Source organism: Diplotaxodon limnothrissa, linkage group LG4, assembly GCF_057381915.1.
Source record: "Diplotaxodon limnothrissa isolate DT_005_m linkage group LG4, D_limnothrissa_male_GT1.1, whole genome shotgun sequence".
In the NCBI taxonomy this organism is placed as follows: Eukaryota; Metazoa; Chordata; class Actinopteri; order Cichliformes; family Cichlidae; genus Diplotaxodon; species Diplotaxodon limnothrissa.
The window spans coordinates 19,000,620-19,022,434 of record NC_140599.1 but is presented as its reverse complement, the minus strand read 5'-3'; the positions used below and the strand labels follow the sequence as shown (position 1 = coordinate 19,022,434).

At 43.7% G+C, this 21,815-nt stretch overlaps 1 protein-coding gene across 2 annotated transcripts in view; it reads right to left on the bottom strand.

Annotated features, from left to right (window-relative positions):
• grid2ipa (glutamate receptor, ionotropic, delta 2 (Grid2) interacting protein, a) overlaps window positions 1-21,815 on the bottom strand; it is a 30,515-nt gene that overhangs the window by 3,034 nt on the left and 5,666 nt on the right. The window contains exons 5-17 of one of the 2 annotated variants that reach the window (XM_085352382.1): window positions 16,074-16,349; window positions 14,996-15,081; window positions 14,847-14,916; window positions 14,167-14,463; window positions 7,640-7,791; window positions 6,078-6,254; window positions 5,534-5,640; window positions 5,258-5,405; window positions 4,065-4,396; window positions 1,818-3,146; window positions 756-1,769; window positions 535-622; window positions 50-139 (exon numbers count right to left, since the gene is read on the bottom strand). In XM_085352382.1, the coding sequence (XP_085208508.1) occupies window positions 50-139; window positions 535-622; window positions 756-1,769; window positions 1,818-3,146; window positions 4,065-4,396; window positions 5,258-5,405; window positions 5,534-5,640; window positions 6,078-6,254; window positions 7,640-7,791; window positions 14,167-14,463; window positions 14,847-14,916; window positions 14,996-15,081; window positions 16,074-16,349 (4,166 nt within the window). Of the gene's footprint in view, window positions 1-49; window positions 140-534; window positions 623-755; window positions 3,147-4,064; window positions 4,397-5,257; window positions 5,406-5,533; window positions 5,641-6,077; window positions 6,255-7,639; window positions 7,792-14,166; window positions 14,464-14,846; window positions 14,917-14,995; window positions 15,082-16,073; window positions 16,350-21,815 lie in introns of both variants that reach the window. The other variant, XM_085352381.1, reaches the window with a different exon arrangement.

The window sequence follows — 21,815 nt, the reverse complement described above, 5'->3', positions numbered from 1 at the left end:
TAATTACAAATGACATTTGAAAAATTTTATTAAAGGCAGTCATACTCACAGGCATTGTAAGCTTTCTTATGGGACAGAATTTCTATAACATCTTTCTTCTTGAAGGTTTCTAGCTGAGGGGATGGTTCTGGGGCAGGCACTGAAAATTAGACCGGGGAAGTTAAATGTCAAAATTTAGAAAGGTAGGTGAGAGAGACTGGACAAACAGATTTAGTCTAAATTTTCCTTTTACATAGCTTACATTGATTTCTTAGAGGCAAATTATATAGAGTACAATGACAGATCAAGCCAAGGTCCTTCAACCCAAAGAGGAAGCTGCCTCGTTCTTTGTTTAAAAATCTCTGTATCCTTGGACTGTGATTAAAGACATCTGAAAACCTGATATGTTGACGTATAATGTTGTCTTCCCATCAAATGAATCACTAATCAAAGTATTTTTCACTCTTTATACTGGGCTTCCCTATCTCTTATGAATATTTAGCTGTGCACACAGATAAAAGCACTCCAGTTAGGCACACAGCCCCTTATACTCACTGGCGCTCTTCTGTGTTCCAAAGTGCAGCTCCAGATCCAGATACTTCACCATGTCATGCAGTTTTTCATAGTCAGAATTTGCTCCCAACTGTTAGAAACACAATTTTTTTTAGTTTAAAAAAGGTCTAAATGTTATAGTTTTGCAAAATATTTTACATTTAGAATTCTAAATCTAAACTCGGTGGCACTTTGAGAAGCTTTGGCTTCCAATCAGAACTCACCTGTCCCCATATTGTCCCTTCTGAGTTTTCCACCTGCTCCCAGCGCAGCCTCTTTACACTCATATGGTTGGAGTCCATTCTGGACAGACTAGGTCTTGGTAGAGGTGGAGGGGAGCAGGGTGGGGGAAGAGGAGGAGGTGGTGGGGGCTCTAGGTGCTCCGTGGGGTCAGAAAGAGAGTGGGGGAGGGACTGCGGCTGGCTCTTACTGTGGGATTGTGACTGGTGTTGAGATTGCAGCAAATGATGCGAGGGCTGTGACTGTGGGCGGGCAGTTTGGGTGGAGGACTGGGGGTGTTGAGGCAGTGGCTGAAAAGTGGAGAGGGTGGGTTGGTGTGGCTGCAGGGGTTGAAACGTGGAGAGAAGGGGCTGGGGCCTGTGAGGCTGCTGGGGAGGGTGGATGACCTGAATCTGGTGCTGGTAGTCCTGAGGAGGTGGCTGTGGGGTCATGTGATGGATGTGGTGGATCTGAGGAGTGCTGGAATGGTGGTGCGTCTGCTGGATAGAGTGGGGTCTCTGGGGGGAGGGTTTTGTGGGCTGGGGGTGGTGGGTTTGGTGGATCTGCTGCTCTTGGTGCCTCCCCTGCACCGACACTTCAGTTTGATGATGGCCCTTTAGACTTCTCCTGCTCTGATGGGAGTGGCCATCCCGATTTAGCTGAACTGGGAGGGATGCAGGCTCTTGCTGGGTTTGATGCAGAAGCTCTGTGGAGGAGTGATGGGGCTTGGGTTGGTGCATTTGATGAGCCTGATGAAGAAGCTCTGTAGAGGAGTGGTGCGCCTGGGGTTTATGAATTTGATGGAGCAGCTCAGTTGAGGAATGGTGGGGCTGTCCTCGATGCATCTGGTGGGCTTGGTGGAGAAGTTCGGTGGAGGAGTGGAGAGGCTGTATTTGCTGCATCTGTTGAGCCTGGTGCAGGAGCTCTGTTGACGAATGATGGGCCTTGGATTTGTGCATTTGGTGGAGCACTTCTGATGATGAGTAGTGGGCATGGACTTGCTGCATCTGTTGAAGCATCTCAGCAGATGAGTGGTGGGCCTGGGATTGCTGCAACTGGTGCAGCACCTCAGCTGAGGAATGATGAGCCGGGGCTTGGTGCATCTGGTGGAGCATCTCAGTTGAGGAATGGTGGGGCTGGGGTCTTACACTCTGATGACTTTGGTAGATGCCCTCTACGTACTGACCTTGTTGGCTGGGATGGCCTGTTGGTTGGGGTGACGGCTGGTGTGGGGGAGGCGCAGAACGGGACAGACGTCGGTGATGATGAGTCTGGTGGGCCTGCTGCTGCTGTGCTTGGCGCATCATGTAAAGAGGGTGGTTTGCGTGGTGATGGACGGAGTCTGGAGAGGGAAGAGGAGGTAAGGACTGAAGAGGAAGAGGTGAATGGGCTTTCTGCTGCGTTGGCTGGGCAGGCATCGAGTGGTGGCTCTGGTAGATCTGCTGCAGCTGTTGCTCTTGATACGCTTGCTGCTCCTTATAGGCTTGTCGCTCCTCATAGGCCTTTTGTTCCTGGTAGGCTTGAAGCTCCTCGAATGCTTTTTGCTCCTTGTAGGCTTGAAGCTCCTCGAATGCTTTTTGTTCCTTGTAGGCTTGACGCTGTTCATATGCTTTTTGCTCCTGGTAGGCTTGACGCTGCTCGTACGCTTGTCTTTCTTGGTAGGCCTGTTGCTCTTGGTACAACTGTTGCTCTTCAAAAGCTTTTTGCTCCTCGAATGCCTTCTGCTCTTCATAAGCCTGTCTCTCTTTGAAAAGTTTCTCTTGATAAGCTTGTTGTTCCTGCAAGGCCTGCTGCTCTTGCAGGAGTTGTTGTTCTTCAAAGGCTTTTTGCTCTTCATATGCCTGCCTCTCCTTATACGCCTGTTGCTCCTCATAGGCTTGCCTTTCCTGGTAGGCTTGTTGCTCTTGGTAGGCTTTTAGCTCTTGTATGGTAGCATGCACCTGTAGGTCTTCCCTTGTAGGGAGGACTTTATGCAAGGAGTGGCGTTTAGGTGGTGGATTACTGCGGGGAGGAGGTGGGGGAGGAGGGCCGGATTTCCGGCGGATGGGCACGTATGTTCTTGGGGAGTGTTCGGGAGTGTAGCTTAGTTGCTGCTGCTGTTGCTGCTGTTGGTGCTGCGGTTGACTCTGTGCAGGTGCTGGGGGCGGAGGAGGCGGAGGTGGATCATTGAACTGGACTGGTGGGGGTGGAGGAGGGGTCATGGGGGGTGGGGGAATGTGATCAGAGGAAGATGAGTAGGTCAGAGATGAGGCATTTTCTTCTCCACTGCTGCTCTGGACATCACTCGGGCTGCTGAGCTCTGGAGCGACAAATCCTCCACTTTCTTCTTCATCCACCACCAAATCGTCTTCATTATCATCATCCTCTTCATCTGGGAAGCCCATCTGCACAACATCCTGGCATTAACACCAATTACACTTCATTAGACCTAATGCCAAAGTGGATTTTTTTGGTACATTTGTCAAACTACAAGAGTTAACCAGAAATAAAATACATAAATGTGTAAGCAGGTTCTCTACAACCTCCTCAATGTATTTCAATGCAAATGCTGCAGTTAAGTTTTTAAATCCTTTACATGCTCTTTCATTTGAAGATTTATTTGTCAGGTCAACAACAGCTTGTGAACCTCTCTCTATGACACATATTATTCTATAAATTGTCTTTGATTTTTAAAAACACCAAGGTCAAGGCAGTCCACCTATGAGAAAACCTTAAGATTGGCAGTAAATTTTAATGATGCTTTATGATGTTGTTTGAAGTCACAGAAACAACAGAAATTCACTGAGGGTAACAGACTATTCTGGTCAAAGATAATTTCATAATACTTTAAAATAAAGCACATAGAACCCTTTAAAACATGCAATTCTTAGTCACAAAAATAAAGAAAAGACAATTTTTATTCATCTTTCATGCTGGATTGAGCAAATATGACATGTTGTACTGCAAAAATAAAAATATAAGCAGATAACCTACTCCAAAATAGGAGCCAGAGGCATGAGACAGATTGACCTATACAACAAGAGAGACTAAACTGGTAAACTGTTGAAATCTTATATTAAACAAACTGGGGAAACATGTCCCAGCATCTTTTATTACAAACACAGAACAATGTCTTTGTGTGTCCTGTGCTTTGTGGCCACAAAGGATTTAACAGGCATTTTATTTTTTACTGCATAAAGCACCTTGTAGAAATTAAAGGAGTTTTGATTACTGTGAAAAGTTAAACATTAGTTTTCCCAGTAGCTAAACAGTTACTCGATGATAATTTCATTTCAGTGCTTTGCAAAATTGGTGCAGTGTTAATGTGATTCTACCTCTTCATAGTCGTTTTCAGGAGTCAAGAAGTCATCGACAATTGCCACCCTCTGTCCCAGCTGCTCGCTCAGTGCATCCAGAAAGCGGTCCGTGTCTTCAGAGCGAGGCGGTTTGGAGAAGGTGTAACGGCGCTTGCTGCTGCGGTGAGCAGGGGGGCTAGACGGGTAGTCAGGGGGTTCTGGAGGTGAGGGAGGGGGACTGTCAAGGCTGATGTAAGGGTTGGACTCCCCACTGGTCTGGCTTGTTAACCCTGATGGGTAGAACTGGGATTGTGGGGGGCTGGGGAGAGGCTCCGGCCAGGATGTATGGGATGAAGGGCCTTTGCGGCTACCTAGGACAAGGAAATGATATATTGTAATGATGACAACAGAATCTTGGCTTTCTTAATTATGTTGAAATGTAGCAGTTAAAAGAAATGTCTCTTTAATGATACCTTGCAGTCAGTGAATTATGAGAACAAATACAAGTAATGATTCTCGTGTTCATATTACATACAGTAATTACATTACTATCAGAGAAATCTAATTTTTGACTGACAGGTGTACTTAATGGTGTGTTTTCTAGTTCCACATCCACCATCACCAAATATGTATGCAGCTCAGTGTTCGATGACAGCACTTTGTTACTGATGTAAAATTTTTAAATCGTCAGAGCCTAACCCAGTGTGATCCAGATTTAATTTGTGAGGACTGCTCTGATCCTTCCCACGTGGGTCATAAAAAAAAATAAATTAGCCCTTGGGAAAAGAATTTTTTGAGGAGATTAAATTTTGTATTTGTCTCAAACCTCTGCTCTGCTGTGTATTTATGTACAGCAGGAAAACAAATCTGTTCGTTTAACCCAGGATTTTTGTATATATTTCTTTTTCTGCAGCCCTTTTTTGTCATTCCCCTTCACTTCTATGTTTTCCCTAAAATCTCTCTCCCTCACACACAGACACACACACACACACACACACACACACACACACACAAACGTTACCTAGGTGGTTGCTAGGTAACGTGACAACGCCCCAATAATATGTGACACCGATAAGAAATTTCAGGGCTCTAAGATGTACCTGTGTGTCAGGTTTGGGTGCTCAGCTCCTGATCATATAGGAGGTTTTCATGATGTACAGACAGATGGAGATTTTGTGTATTAGAGTAAGATTCCACTCCAGCTCCAAATGCAAACGTCTACAATCAGCTACCTGTGTTAAGGTGTATCGTAGGGGATGCCGTGCGTGACGGAGGGTCCAGATCCAGCAAACTCTCAGGGGCAGGAGGCGGGCGACTCTTCAGAGACTTGGACCTCTTGGCTGAATACATGTTCTCCAGTTCAGCGTACACTGCTGACAGCTTACATGGTGAAAATGTGCAAACGAATATATAAATATATATATACTGGTTTGAGAATTCTTATCCTAACTCTTTAATTGCCATTATTATATGCATCTTGTCTCATTAAAATGGGCATGGCTACGTACATTAGTGAGGTTGTTGGGAGTTTCAGGGAGAGAGGTACCATCCCCTGACTGTCTCTCTCCTGGAGCTAGCCTCATCCCCGTCTCCAGTAATGGCTCTGCACGGTGGCCTATGATAACACAACCATTGGAAGAACTTAGACTCTTATGAGTGAGATAGACCCAAATATAGATTCCAGCTTTGCATGTGTTGTTAGTATTTGGGCTTTGGGTGGCTTGTGAGTTAGTGAGCAGAGTGAGTGAGATCAGCAAAGAGATATACTGGATTTAGACTGATGTTACTACATGACTGCATGGGATCATGTTAAATACATTAAATAATACATTAAATATGCAAATGTAAAAGCATGTAGTGATTTCAACAAAACTGTTCATATAAAAGAAGCTTGAAGAAAATTTAATTCTGATCAATAAGTGAATTTAAACAGGACCGTGTGGACAGGCACAATGATAACAATATCAGTGCTAATGGCGTCATGATCATGATAGGAGTCAAGCGTGCCGAGGTGGTCGGGGTGTTAATGTTGCTGCTGATGATGACAGAGACAGTAAAGTTCAGTACCCATGCCCAAGTGTGTACCAATGACCAGGTCATCAGAGCTACGTCCCCTCACACTGCTCCTGTACGTGGTCCCTGTCACCCTCACGGAACTGCTACGGCGGTGGGGCTCAGGGACAACCTCGGGCTCCGGAGGAGGGGGAGGTGGTGGTGGTGGAGGTGGAACTGGAACACACACACATGTATTTGCAATGCAGGAGTGTAAGGGGCTGCAGCACCTGGGTTGATTGCATTTCACCGAACTAGCGATTCTATTTAAGATCCCCAAAAATGACCCGTGATTATCATCAGGACATACGTCTCTGCAGATTCTCAGTCATCCTGGTCATAGTAGTCCTAAGAGCTTGAAACGAAGTCGACTGACTTCTTTAAGTTGTTTGGAGATGTTCAAGAAGCTTCTTCGGTTCTTAAACCAAAAGATGGTGAGTCCCACAAATTGGAAAAATTGGGAAACTGTCTCTGAGGAGGTGGTCATTATGCATCGTAACATGAGCCAAGCCAAGCCATGAGTCATTGCTACCAGAGGCTTCGAATGAAACCACAGTGAGTGGCGTATCGATTCTCAGCCTTCCTATCATATGACCTGTTGAGATCACCTGACACAAGATGTGAATGGGGGTTGAGCTGCCTTAGATGGAATCTCAAAAATGCATTGTAGGTGGCTGACAGTTGGTGTCGTAAGCATCACCTCTGTTCAAAGATGGTGATTCACAGCGGACATAGATGACCTCTTTTACTCCTCTTCTCGGTCCAAAATGTGAGCACTGGCATCCTCAAAAGAGTGACCTTTGTCCTTTAGGTGCAGATGTACAGATGAATCTTGTCCTGTCGAGGTGGCTCTTCTATGCTGTGCGATGTGTTTATGGAGCGGCTGCTTGGGTTCTCCAATGTAGAGGTCTGAGCACTCCTCGCTGCACTGCACAGCATACACTACATTGTTTAGCTTGTGTTTGGGAGTTTTGTCCTTGGGATGAACCAGTTTTTGTCTGAGTGTGTGGTTGGGTCTAAAGTGCACTGGGATGTTGTGCTTCAAGGGAACTTTTTCTGCCCGATTCGTCCCGATCACCCCAAGTTTGTGTTCCAGAGGGTGGTGGGAGTCAAAGAGTAGGTACTGGTCTGTGTGGGCTTCCAGTAAACTTCAATGTTGAGGCTTCCATCCTCCGTAATACAACAGCACAGCCAGAAACATTAAATTATTATCTTTGTATTAACTTTGCATCTTCCCTGGGGAACTTGTGAAGGCTTTGTGTTCTTGAGTTTTGATTTTGACCCAGGTGTCACTGATGTATCTGTACCAGTGGCTAGGTGCTGTCTCTGTGAAAGAGCCAAGAGCTTTACTTTCCACTTCCTCCATGCAAAGGTTGGCTGCAATGGGTCTTGCTGGCAGTCTCCACTGCTTCATTTGAAGTTATGTGAAAAGTGAGACCACATCAAAGGACACTGCCGTTTCATTAGAAGAGTCTCCATCTCACACACAAACACATTTTCATAATCCATATGTAATACCAAGTGTCATAAAAATGTAAACTACAACAAATTTGTGCACTTACCTGGGGATTTGTATCCAAGAAAACGTGAAATCTTGCTCTGGCAGTGCTCTTGCTCTTCATACGTAAGCAGCTGGTAAACAAACTGCCAGATCACCTGTTTTGCTGGAGTGTCCAGCACTGGGAACACATCCACGATCAGAGTGTCAACATTCCTGTCATTGAAGCACAGGCAACGGGACAGAGATCACCTGGCTGTCCAGTTAGAGGTCAAAGGAATTAGAGGGTAACAGGAAAATTTGAACTCAGGTGTATGGCCATCATCTATGTAGTTGGCCCAAGTTATTGAACTGAACTGAAATCCAAACCCACAACTTAATTTGCTTCTAGCTGAGCAAAATACAACCATATTAATATATTACTAGCAATATTATTGAGTCACTAGCTTTCTCTGTCTCCCCCTTATACAGTACACAATCTATGGTCTCTATTAGGGGTGCAACGATACTCGTATCGATATTGAACCGTTTGATACAGTGCTTTCGGTTCGGTACGCATATGTATCGAACAATACAACATTTGTAATTTATTTTATCAACTTTCCTTCTGACGATGCTGTCTGTGTTGAGCGCTCAGTGAATCTGCGTTCGACTACTGCCTAGGCTGCACTGTCGAGCGCAGATCCACTAAGCGTTCAACACAGACAGGATCGTTAGAAGGAAGAGCGCAGGGCAAGCTAGCGAGACAGAAGTTAAGCTCTCCTTGCAACATGGCAAATTGAACCTCCCCCACCCTCATTCAGATCTGGCGTTTGGAATTATTTTGGTTTTCATGTGACGTATGACCCTGAAGGTAAGCGCATCATGGACTAAAGTAAAACAGTATGTTGGATGTGCCACGCAATGCTCAATTACATGGGTGGGAACTAGTGCGTTAGCGCAGTTAGCTTAACGTGTTGGCTGTCTAGCCCCATGCAGGGGTAGCTGGTTAACGGAGATTTGCCATGTTGTGGCGTTAACGTCATTTCAACGAGATTAACGCTGACAGCACTAGTGGGAACACAACGAATATGACTGCACATTTACGCCGACATCATCCTAGTGCAAAGACAAGTGGAAGCAGACAAAAACAACAAGCATGCATGCTACAAACTTTACCCGAGTCATTTAGACAGCCGTTAGCACATGATTCTCCTTATGGGGACCTGATATGTTTAATATTGTGGCGAGCTCAGACAAGGTGGAGACGGAGGTGTCGTTTGGTCTTGCTTCCAGGGAGCACAGCCGTTTATTGACATCTGCAGAAGAACACTGCTGCTAGCTAACTGCTCAGCGCAACCGCACAGCAACAACAACACACAGAGCGCCCTCTGACCCCGGAAGGACACACCGTGGCAGCGAGAAGGCGTCACCCGTCACTATGGCAACATAAACAAAACATAACTGTACAAACAGAACCCCGAACAGCCCTGACCCGCTACATAGCCCCCACCTAAGGGGTCAGTCGTCCCCGACGACCCCATTACCCCACACAAAGTCCTGCAAATGTCAAGGTGCCTTCTTTTGGCGCACCGGCTGGTCACGACCGGCGGGGGAAAAGTCACTCGGGTCAGAACATGGGGTGCCACCATCATCCCACTTCTGACACCAATGTGGCGAGCTCAGACAACGAGGAGACGGAGGTGTCGTTTGGTCTTGCTTCCCGTGAGCTAGCCAGGGAGCACAGCCGTTTATTGACATCTGCAGAAGAACACTGCCGCTAGCTAACTGCTCAGCGCGGCAACCGCACAGCAACAACAACAACAACACACAGGGCGCCCTCTGACCCCGGAAGGACACACCGTCGCAGCGAGAGGGCGTCACCCGTCACTATGGCAACATAAACAAAACATAACTGTACAAACAGAACCCCGAACAGCCCTGACCCGCTACAATATGCTGCTGAGAATATAGCCCAGAAGAAGCGTATAGTATAGCTTTTATTTTGGAAAGAGCCATTTCTCTGTAATAAACTCTCTTTTCCAAAGATGAATGATTCCTCAATCAGATACAGGTGTTACCGTGCCAGATCCGCGGCCCCGAACCATAGTAAGGAAACCTCTGGCAGTTACTTGAAGGTTCCGTAACTGACTCGTAGCCGGTGTTGTGCCAAAAAGTGATTGTCTGCCAAAAACTGATTTCCGGTATTTGCCAAAAAGCGATTGCTCATATTTAAAGTGCTATAAGTAACTTGTTGGGCTATAATATGTTAAACATATGTCAAATGCATCCCTTATGGATGACATAAAGTCATCTTGAGCCACAAACAACATTCGTGTAGCAAGATACAAGCCGCAATCAGTTTTTGGCAGCGACTTTTATATAACCTTTATTTATGCAGTAAAAAAAATCTCATTAACATTAAAAATGTATTTTGTAAGAGTAAGTTGCCCAACAGGACAGCAGAAATGGCAGCAAATATTACAATAGTTCTGTAAAAATATTTTAAGTGGGGATAAAGGACCGGATTGGTTATAATGTAAGTACAAGTTGTAAAGATACTTAAAAAACAGATAATGTTTTAATTCTTTATGTAACCCCTTTGTATCCCCTGTTCACCGAAGTCTATTTACGAACATACGTAAAGATATTACACATAAAAAAATACACAGAAACACTGGAAATCAGTTTTTGGCAGACAATCACTTTTTGGCACAACACCGGCAACAGCTTACTATACAGGTCAACTCCGCTAGCAAAAAGATCGAAGGAGGCGTAGGAAACTGCTTCACCGAACTTTATTTCTTCTCTAAGGCACGAACACCACATACAGTGGGCTGAAACAGTTTACTCACCGCGAGCATCGCCGACACAACTCTGGCTGTTGAGGGAGTTATTATATTCCTTTTATTTGTTTTCTTTTCGTCTCTTCTGTAGCTAACCGTTACCTTTTCCCCTTCTCCGCTTTCTCTCTCTTCACACACACACACACACACACACACACACACACCAGGCAGTCCCGCTACACACATCCCGAATACATTTCCCATCAGGCTTCATCCTTAAAGGGCCATGCCTGTAACACAGGGCTTGCAAAATCGCTAGCCCGACGTCCCGGGGCTAGCGATTTTTCCAGTCGGGCTACCAAAATCTATCTCTGCCCTGCCCGTCGGGCTATTGTAGGAAGAAAAATATATGTCAATGCTTTTGCATTCTTTAGGAAATGTAGCTGGGTAATTATGTCATTGGCATCAGTGAGCCACTGTCAATATGTGACATATTGAAATCGCGTTTGAATTTGCGTTTGTTTTTTGCTTTCACTTTGCAAATGTCCAGGTGCCTTCTTTTGGCGCACCGGCTGGTCACGACCGGAGGGGGAAAAGTCACTCGGGTCAGAACATGGGGTGCCACCATCATCCCACTTCTGACACCAATGTGGCGAGCTCAGACAAGGTGGAGACGGAGTTGTCGTTTGGTCTTGCTTCCCGTGAGCTAGCCAGGGAGCACAGCCGTTTATCGACATCTGCAGAAGAACACTGCCGCTAGCTAACTGCTCAGCGCGGCAACCGCACAGCAGCAACAACAACAACACACAGGGCGCCCTCTGACCCCGGAAGGACACACCGTCGCAGCGAGAGGGCGTCACCCGTCACTATGGCAACATAAACAAAACATAACTGTACAAACAGAACCCTGAACAGCCCTGACCCGCTACAATATGCTGCTGAGAATATAGCCCAGAAGAAGCGGATAGTATAGCTTTTATTTTGGAAAGAGCCATTTCTCTGTAATAAACTCTCTTTTCCAAAGATGAATGATTCCTCAATCAGATACAGGGCTTGCAAAATCGCTAGCCCCGGGACGTCGGGCTACCAAAATCTATCTCTGCCCTGCCCGTCGGGCTATTGTAGGAAGAAAAATATATGTCAATGCTTTTGCATTCTTTAGGAAATGTAGCTGGGTAATTATGTCATTGGCATCAGTGAGCCACTGTCAATATGTGACATATTGAAATCGCGTTTGAATTTGCGTTTGTTTTTTGCTTTCACTTTGCAAATGTCCAGGTGCCTTCTTTTGGCGCACCGGCTGGTCACGACCGGAGGGGGAAAAGTCACTCGGGTCAGAACATGGGGTGCCACCATCATCCCACTTCTGACACCAATGTGGCGAGCTCAGACAAGGTGGAGACGGAGTTGTCGTTTGGTCTTGCTTCCCGTGAGCTAGCCAGGGAGCACAGCCGTTTATCGACATCTGCAGAAGAACACTGCCGCTAGCTAACTGCTCAGCGCGGCAACCGCACAGCAGCAACAACAACAACACACAGGGCGCCCTCTGACCCCGGAAGGACACACCGTCGCAGCGAGAGGGCGTCACCCGTCACTATGGCAACATAAACAAAACATAACTGTACAAACAGAACCCTGAACAGCCCTGACCCGCTACAATATGCTGCTGAGAATATAGCCCAGAAGAAGCGGATAGTATAGCTTTTATTTTGGAAAGAGCCATTTCTCTGTAATAAACTCTCTTTTCCAAAGATGAATGATTCCTCAATCAGATACAGGGCTTGCAAAATCGCTAGCCCCGGGACGTCGGGCTACCAAAATCTATCTCTGCCCTGCCCGTTGGGCTATTGTAGGAAGGAAAAATATATGTCAATGCTTTTGCATTCTTTCGGAAATGTAGCTGGGTAATTATGTCATTGGCATCGATGAGCCACTGTCAATATGTGACATATTGAAATCGCGTTTGAATTTGCGCTTGTTTTTTGCTTTCACTTTGCAATCGCGCGAACTGTGTATAGAGAGCGACAGCACTGATTGGTGAGTGATGATAATTTGCGCACCAATTCCTCTGACATCGTCTTATCAATCGTTAGCTTACTATGCAAACATGACAAGTGAAATCTCCCGCAGCAAGCTTAAACATATGAGAGGTTGATCGCGCAGAGAATCGCTGAGCGTTGTGTGTGTGTGTGTGTGTGTGTGTGTGTGTGTGTGTGTGTGTGTGTGTGTGTGTGTGTGTGTGTGTGTGTGTGTGTGTAAAAGCAGCAGGATATATATTTTAGTTCTGCTGAGCCAAATAAGACAGGTCAGGGTGAAGAAGTGACAGCCAAAGAAAAGCTTACCACAAAACGGAAAAGTTATGACAAATCAGACTATAAGGCAAAAAGAAAGTGCAGCTTTATGGTTTCATGGACAAAATAATTTCTGTGGCTGCAATATGACGAGCTAAATAACCAGGGCTGCACATAAGTGGTCCGCAGGTGCGCATTCGCTGTGAAGAAGAAAAAAAAAAACCGCGCACAAGATAAGAAGTTGCAACACGTGTTTGCATACATAAGATTTTCTGGAGGAGGACAGACATTTGTTTAGAACTCTTAAAGATGTCGAAGAAGCTCCTTTAAGCAATTACTTTGGTGTTCCTCCACCTCCAAAGAAATGTCACAAAAGAAGCACGTATTCTCGGAAAAGTGGTTGCAGGTGGTGAGCTGGCTTCAAACAAATGATGAACGCACAGAGATGTGGTGCGGAATGTGCCGTGAAAATCTCACTCTAGCGGACAAAAACAGTGCTTTTTATATGGATGCAAACTTGCGTTGCAACTTCTTATCTGGTGCGCGTCTTTTATTTTGACAGCGAATGCGCACATGCGGACCACTTATGTGCACCCGTGTAAATAACATAATGTTCTGCCGGGTGTGTTGTTGGTTTTCTCTCGATTTCTGAGTCGACAAGCGCCTTTGTTACTGGGACCAGTCATTTTAAGAAAGGCCCCCATTAGAACCCATGAGAAATGCAAGAAATGCATTATTGCTCAGTCTGCAATATCTTTCCCAGAACAAACACCAATTGCAAATAACATACTAAAAATAAACCTGAAAAATCTGTTTAGAACAGCGTACTATGTTGCAAAGAGTGAACTACCACTGGCAAAATTTAGCAGTCTTTGCAAACTTCAAAAAGCAAATGTCCTAGATCTTGGTTCCACTTGCCTCTTACCCGTGACTTCAGCGGAAATTTCAAATTCAGGATCTGACACAGACTGATTCAAGTCCTACACAGTTCTTACAAGTTCATAGAAATTTCTGTTCAATTAGAACCAAGTATTTGAGTTGATGATTGTAATTTTTATACAATGTTGTAATTTGTTTTTCAACAATTTTTTGATTAATGTTTTGTTTCCTTTACAATATTATACTTTAATGTATAATATTGTAAAGGAAACAAAACAGGAAACAAAACATCAATCAAAAAATTGCTCTCTTTTTTATTCAGGCTACTTAAATTTACTTTGGGCTACCAAAAACTGAAGAGTCCCTGCCCGAAGGGCTACCAGGGATTTTGAAATTTTGAGAGCCCTGAGATATATTTATTTTTTTAATTACTTTTGTTTCAGCAACATTAAATTTAAAAACTGTACTTTTGAGTTAAAATATATATTTATAATTTTAATAAATGACAAATTAAAAAGGCATGAACATTTTTTTGTATCGAAAAAATATCGAACCGTGACACCAAAGTATCAAACCGAACCGAACCGTGAATTTTGTGTATCGTTGCACCCCTAGTCTCTATCCATACTCTCCTTTTCTCCCTGTGCTTTGCTTACCTATGCTGGAAGAAGTTCTCCAATGCTTTGCAGATTGTGTATCTCTCCTGAATGGTCAGCAGGTGCTCCAACTGCTGCCCAAAGGTGCGACCCTGAACCCTGATACTGGGAGGCAGAATCTCTGCCACCCACTGGAGGGAGCTGAGCACAGGAGAGCGGGCCTGTTCTGTAGGAACGCCGCCTCCTGCAAGGTCCTGCTCTGCAAGGGTAAATGTAGGCGGCCCATCCTCCACTACCAGTGTGGGCATGGCACCGCTTCCCTGCAGCATGGACACTACCTTTTCATGGGAGGAGGTCCTGCAGGCGGACAGATGGTATCCAGGATGTCAAAGGCATTTCTACCAGTCTACCAGTTATTTAGTAGAAAAGCTAAAACTTAATATTTAGTGATGTCACTACTACTTATGTCATCCAAATAACCAGTAACCAATGAATGAAAAGTTGCTTTGGGGGGTACTTTCTTGTCATATTTTGTCTTACTTCAGTCTTGTAATATATTCAAAGGCTCCAAATTTTACAAATGAAAAAAATATCTTTAACAGTGGGACCATAACAACATGTTTATGCTAACTTCCTATCACTTTTCTTCTTTTTTATTTCTTTACAAGCAAATTGCTTTAGGATTTGCACTGTTTTATGCAAAAACATGCAAAGAATATGTGCAGTTTATGCAGTTCAACCTCATGTCCAGTCCATTGAGAAACAGGATGCGGTCTCCTGGTTTTAGACCGGCTTTGTCTGCAGGACTTCCTGAAGAACAGAGAAGGAATGACAGACAGTTTACCTATATGGAGTTCTTATTGAAGTCCATTATCTGCTTCATTCTTACCAGGGATCACGGAGTCAATCCACACTGGAGCATGGCCTCTGAGAGTGAAGCCAAAACTCATGTTGCCCTTGCAAACTCTCACTGTCCTAAAGAAGCAAATTTAAGCTTCAGTTAACAACCATACTCAGAGCTCCTTTGTTGTAAAAGAAAAGCAGGTCACCTGAAATAATCTATCACATTCAGGGGCTAAATCAGCACGACTGTAGTAAATATTAGAAAACCGGTTACAAGAAAGCCCTCTTAAACTTTTAAACATCATTAAAATAACATCCAGTGGACAGAAACTGTTACAATAAATGGGGTAAAGTTCATTAATTGTCAAGCTCAGTGAATGTAGCCTTGAGTCACATAACATAGTTAAACATAGTTCGTCTGCCTTTTCTGAAAGAAGCTGAGCAGACTTCCATATTCAGCACACTACTTTAAATTCACATCCTGCATGAACAAGCCTACTTAAATATGGACAATCTGTCCCCAGGGAGCTGTATAACGAGGAGATCGGGAGTGTCTTGTGGCGGTTTACTCCCATAACTTTAGCAGAAGGTGAAAGGGTGCTTAAATCATGTTTAAAGGTGTTTTTCAAAAACCTCTCAGCATTAAATCTTTAAATGAGTTTATATGAGTGGAAAAGCGAATGACGTCAATTCATGATGAAAAACGGCATCACTGCAGGAAAAGAGAGCAGGCGTGACTGTCCTAATAGGTTTATGTCGCCACTGGTTTTACCACTTAAGGGTCTATTTTTCACTGAAATCCTACATGTTCCAGTTTAAATAAATTCCCTGCTTACACAGAGACGGCGGTTCAGGCAGTTTTGGGGATTTTTTTGGAAAGGTGCAGTGATCAAACATAGGAGGATAGACAGTTATTTAAAGAAACTGGCATCTTGAAGACTAAAAATGACATATACTGTGTAGCTGAAGCCAGCACACTCTGGAACTGATTAAATGTTAGCAGAAAAAAATCCAAATTTCTTATACTGCTCATTATTTTTGCAGAGGTGGGACTTGTGCACCTCTATCTTTTTGCTCTAAATAAACTTTAAGGAAAACCAAAATCATTGTTACTTAACACAGACCTGCAGTTTGTGGTGGTGCCACTGGAGTGGCCAGCTATGAGTGACGTGGTCTTGCGCATGCCTCGGGCAGGGGGTACCACACCTTCCTCTGCGTGGGTGCGTGGCACTGAGCTGGCGCGGGTGGAGACAAGAAGGCGTTCGGGGTGATCTTCGCTTCGGCTACGGCGAAGGTGGCTGCGGCTGGGGTCACTAAAGCTGCGCCCCTTCAGCCGGCTCATCAGGCTTTGGGAAACCACTTCGTCAAAACGCTCCCGGTGCTTCTTGGGAATGAAGATCCTGACAAACATTGTGGGATCAGAACAAACCCCAGAGAGACTGGATAAGCTTTTACAGCAAAGGAGGAGCAGTTTCCAGTTCAGCTTCTCTTGTGTTCAGTCAGTACCCAGCAATCTTTTTTTTTTTACATTTGTACAAGAGATCAGTATCATATATAATAAAAACAAGCAGTATTTCACCCTATACCTTCCAAACAAAAATCATATTCTTTATACTAATGTCTCAAAACATCTGTTGTCCGAGGTATCAAAACTGCAGAGGGATTCTTGTTCTGATTACGTATTGCTCCAACAGCAGGATCCACTTAATTGGCTTAAAAATAGTTCAATCCGTATCATCTCATGGGAGTGTCGAGGCAAGCAGAAAGAACTGGTCCAACATCTGAGTGTGTGTGTGTGTGATTTTCGTGAGAGTTTGCATGTGAGTGAGAGAATGAAAGAGAGAGACGAGCTTTGTTGTGTGATCCTGTCACATTAGCGGCTGCAGGTAAAAGTGTTCAGTATCAGTGACAGCTCACTGCTAATATACGAAATGTGAGGAAGCTCAGTGCCAGAGCCACCTCTGGGAGAAAGCACTTCATTCCCCCCCTACTACTGGTATTTTGCCCTCCCATCATCTACTCCAAATGTGGGTTTTTTTCTTCTTAAAGGAAAAGCAAACCCTCACATCAAGTTGCCATTAAATTTAGTGTGTTAAAGGGTGTGTTATGAGGGTAGTGCACCCAGTTCCCCCCGATCTTTTGTATGTTTCATGCACAGAGATTAAAAATAACAAAACAGAGTTGTAATTTCTTTTTCAAATAATGAATCAAGCCAAAGAGAGCTCGTATTTCAGATGCACAACCTCTCAGAAGCTTTGCGTGCATCAAAAAACTTGCTGCTATTTATTTGATACAAATTTCTCCCTTTAATGCCTACATCATGAACCTGATTTTTTCCAAACTGCACAATACATTTTTAAGCAATACACTGCTAAAAAAATTAGCCAAATATAGCAAATATATTTATGATATATGGAAATTATTTTCTTAATTTGTCAGAAGAACACCCTATTTTCCAAAGATTTGAATTTTCTCACAATTATTTCATGGTTCAGGCTTTGAAGGGTTAAGATCTTTAGCATCAGCTTTAAACACTGATAAAGAACCATTTTCTTACGGTTTCTACTCACACCCAAACCTGACATTTGCCACTGATCTTTTTAGATTGCTTGAAATGTCTGGTCCCATTAAACTCTCTTGCAGTCTTAGTGCTGTCTGCTGGTTTATATTTGGCCAATTATCTGCAAGAACAAGAAAAATGCATAACAAAGCAACAGAAGTGACCTAGAAATGGAAGAAATATTGCCAATAACTGTTTTGGAAAGTGTTCTATCGTGTGCTCCTTCTTTAAATATAGGGCGCTCCTCTGTTACACATACGCGTGCACCTCCCCGCCACCTTTTCTCTTTTGCATATCTTCCTCCCCATCCTGCCTACAAAATGATGCTCCCTCGATTCTCAACACAACTCTCTCTATCTCTCTAACTTCACCGTGAATCTCCTGGGTGCTTCCACTGTTGCAGAGCAGGAAAGAGTGCTTTGTTTTTTTCAGAGTGCACCAGTTCCAGTGTGGCTCCATGTACACAGCATAAATTCTGATTTAAATCGCAATAAGGCTCAGCGGCGCACTTTGGATTTCAAAGCTGTCACAGTGATTTTAGAGGTACATTTGGGAATATCGTTAGGAGGCAAAGATTAGATTATTCTCAGTTTTGTAGTTTCTTAAAAATCCTTGCTTATGTAGTGTGTTGCCTTCATACCAATATCTTAAGATGCAAAGCTGAGGGAATATAGATATTCACTCTCTAGAGAATTATTAACACAAAGTTATGACTCACTTAAACTTAAAGGTTTTTACAAGTGCACACTGATATACACCAGACCATAGCTTTAATTAAAACCAACCTGGAACACTGCACATTGATCGGTATCCAAAACCCAGCTATGCACAGGTGTTCCAAAAATACAGACTGAGACTTTTAAAACTTCTATAAATGAGGTCATGCACTCCCAAGCTGTATGTTAAACCACTACCAACATCCAGTGCTCATCATCCACAAGAACAAAACACTCAGTTTAATACAGTCTCTACTTTTGTACTGTTGGTAAGACTTGTGACATTTATTTTGCTTACTGGTTGCACCTGCAGCTTTCATACGGTTTATTACATTTATACAAGAACAAACCTGCAGTACACTTGTATGTATATTACAAGCATAACTCAAAGAGCACAAAGCCAGAAGCACTGCAAAATTACAGTTTGCTTTTCCACAGTGTCTCCTGGTACAGAAATTATTCCACCTTGACTCAAACACACTCACAAATACATATGGGAACTAACTGCTGATTCGCTGTATGTTTTTCAACCTCATTAACACTTAATGACTCTCGTGGTCTAACCCAGCCATGGACAGACTCGCAGCATCATCAGGTATTTTCCCTTAACTTGAATAATGGAAAAGCAGTCTGGATGCTTGCAGTCTCACTGACATAAGACCAAACCCATGAATACACAATGCACTTAATTATAGTCACTCTTATGCAAACCTTCTTTGTTTCACTGAAGAAAGACACACTAGATAAAGCAATGCTGTACATTTTTTTTCTATTCACTGATGTCAAAAACTGATTTATAACTGTCAGTTACACCCATCATCAGGGAAAAATGGAAACATGAGTGAGTGAGTGAGTTGAGGTGGTAAAGTTGCTTCAGTGACTATCAGATAATTGGTTTTTCATGTAACCAAACAGTGTAGTATGCCAAGTGGCGTTCCCCATGGTGCAATCACGGGCCCACATTAACTTTATCAAAAGAAGCTCTCTTCACATACTTCACAGATACAGTGTTTATTAATGCACAGAACATTGTTGAAGACTTGTGTTGAGGCTCATCTGGAAAATGTAGCTGAAATACAGAGTCTTTACAAAAGATTCAAAGACTGTAGTAAATACATGTCCACTTTCACCACAACCATAAGGTCTTCCTGTTTCCTCCTGCCTGGCAGGTCTCTATTCAACATCATTTGTCCAATATATTCACTATCCCTCCTGTGTATTTGTCCAAACCATCTCACCCTTGCTTCTTTAACGTTGTCTCCAAGTCACACTACCTGAGCTGTCCCTCTGATGTACTCATTTCTATTCCTGTTCTCTCCTGGACAGACCCAATAAAATTTCCTAGCATCTTCAACTCTCCCTACCTGTTTTCTTTTAGTGCCACCACCTCCAAACCATACATCATAGCAGGTCTCACTACCATCTTCTAAACCTTCCCTTTCCCTTTTACTGCTTTCTGTAGCATGTTGGGACAACCTCCTCAGTGTTATCAGTGACAAAAATTCTTCCATAGGTAATGCTTCATCCACCTAAATTCATGTTAATTATGAACCCAAAAATGTGTGTATGAGGGTGACAATGATTAAGTGCACTGTGTATTCATGCAGCAAAAAGTCAACTCTTCCCTGGAGGGCAGCAATGTGTTATTCTGTAACACCAGATTGCTTGGTACTGCTATTCCAAGGACCATGCTCCAGTTATAAACAGCAATACATAAGAGAAAACAGTATCCATCCAAGCCAGCAGAAAGCCAGAGTGAGTGACAAAGAAAGAAAAAGTAGGAAGAAAAGGAAAGACAGACAAGCAGGAGCTGATGAAGTAACGGCAAAAAACGGAAAAGAGACTGATATGAAGACATGAGCTGTAAAATCTGATAGTGTCATGAGACTAGGAAAGAAAGAAGGCAGAAAACTAGAGCTCTTTCTAGGCCAGGGTCATATAACTATTGGGAATGAAGTTGTATGTTCTGCGCTTACACCCTATGTAGGCCATTCAACTTTCCTGAAAAACAGTCATACATCGCCATGGTTCCCCGGACAAACGGAGTTGGGGGGAAATACAAAACAGAATGGGGCCAGTTTTTACACGTTTATCACATTTCATTCTGTCAGTTATTGGTTTCTTTTGCTGTCATCGCCTGTACTCCCTCTCTACATCCCTGTACTGTAACTCCGCTGAAACAATCCGACCTACGTCAAAGAAACTTCTACTTGTAAAAAAAAAAGAAAAAAAGTTTAGCTTAGCCAAAACAAGTGAGCAGAAACTTCAAAGCTTCTCTCCAGTGAAGCTGGATGTAGGCCTTGGGATGCCCTCAATTATAAGGAGGGCGAGATAAATCTATAATTAGGTCTGAGGGAGGGGTGGATCAAGGACATGATGCACAGAGGGATGAGTGACAATTGCAATCAGCTGGGAAACTCAGTGCAAGAAAACCATTATTATCATCATCATCAGACCCACTTCTGATCAGCTAATTTAACAGCTGGGCCAAGTATGAATCTGCAAATAGGAATCACACTATGTGACACGGTGAAGTTAAAATAAAGAGTGAAATTAAAAAGCCTCCAAAAGAAAATGCAAAAGTGGTTGTTGGGAGATGTCAAACTGAGTTTTGCTAAAATCTAGAGGTTTTCTCATCCCAGCTGGAATCTGATATTTCTAGTTTTGACATTTTCACATGCTAACACAAAGTGTAAAATTGATCATCATTACACACCTTGATAACAAGCCCACCAGATATAGTTGCGCAGCAGCGCTCCAGCAACTTCACATACAGCTCAGCACAACAACACAAAGCACAGTGAACACTGTTCTGAGATCAAACAAAAAGTGCCATACCGAAAGTGTCTGGAAAGGCTCCTATCCCTTCCCATGGCTCTTCAGGGCTTTGAGGAAGTGTCTGAGCTCAGTTAAGCAATGCAAATGCCTTCCCTCTGTCTCAGTTAGTCCCCATCTAGTTTTGAACAAACAACTCTCCCGGACAAAGGAGAAAGGAGAGAAAGATGAGAAACGCAAAGGTGTCCTGGATCTCAAAGGTGCCTGCTGCAGGCTCGGAAAGCAGCCAGATGAAGAACGAGACCAAATGAGAGAGAGGGAGGGAGCAATCTATAAGAGTGGCTGTGGTTTAAATCCTTCCACACCTCCAAAACATCCTCAGGCAGCATCATTAGCTCTTCTCCAACTTCATGTTTGGGGGAGCACTCTTTGTGCCTTCCCATCCTTTATCCTCGTCCTCCACAGGCACCAAAAGACAGAAGCAAAGGCTCGAGGTCAACACAAGGTTGTCTTCTTGGTCTCGGTTAAAGGATAATCCTCAGTATTGACTTGTCCATCATTCAGCAGTGAGAGGTAGTGAGTGACAAATCTTCTCTTCCCTCAGTGGAGGAAAGAAAGAATGACAAGAACAGAGGAGTAAGTGAGGAGGGAGAGAGGAGAGAAGTGGAGAAGAGTGTGGAGCCCCAGTGGAATTTCATAGGCAGGTCAGCACAATGAAACTGTAATGTGCATAAGTGAACATGCAGGAAGTTTGGCAGTTGTGACTGTGTGATTCATCCCTATTCATTACATGTATGCTAGGTAGGAAATGTATC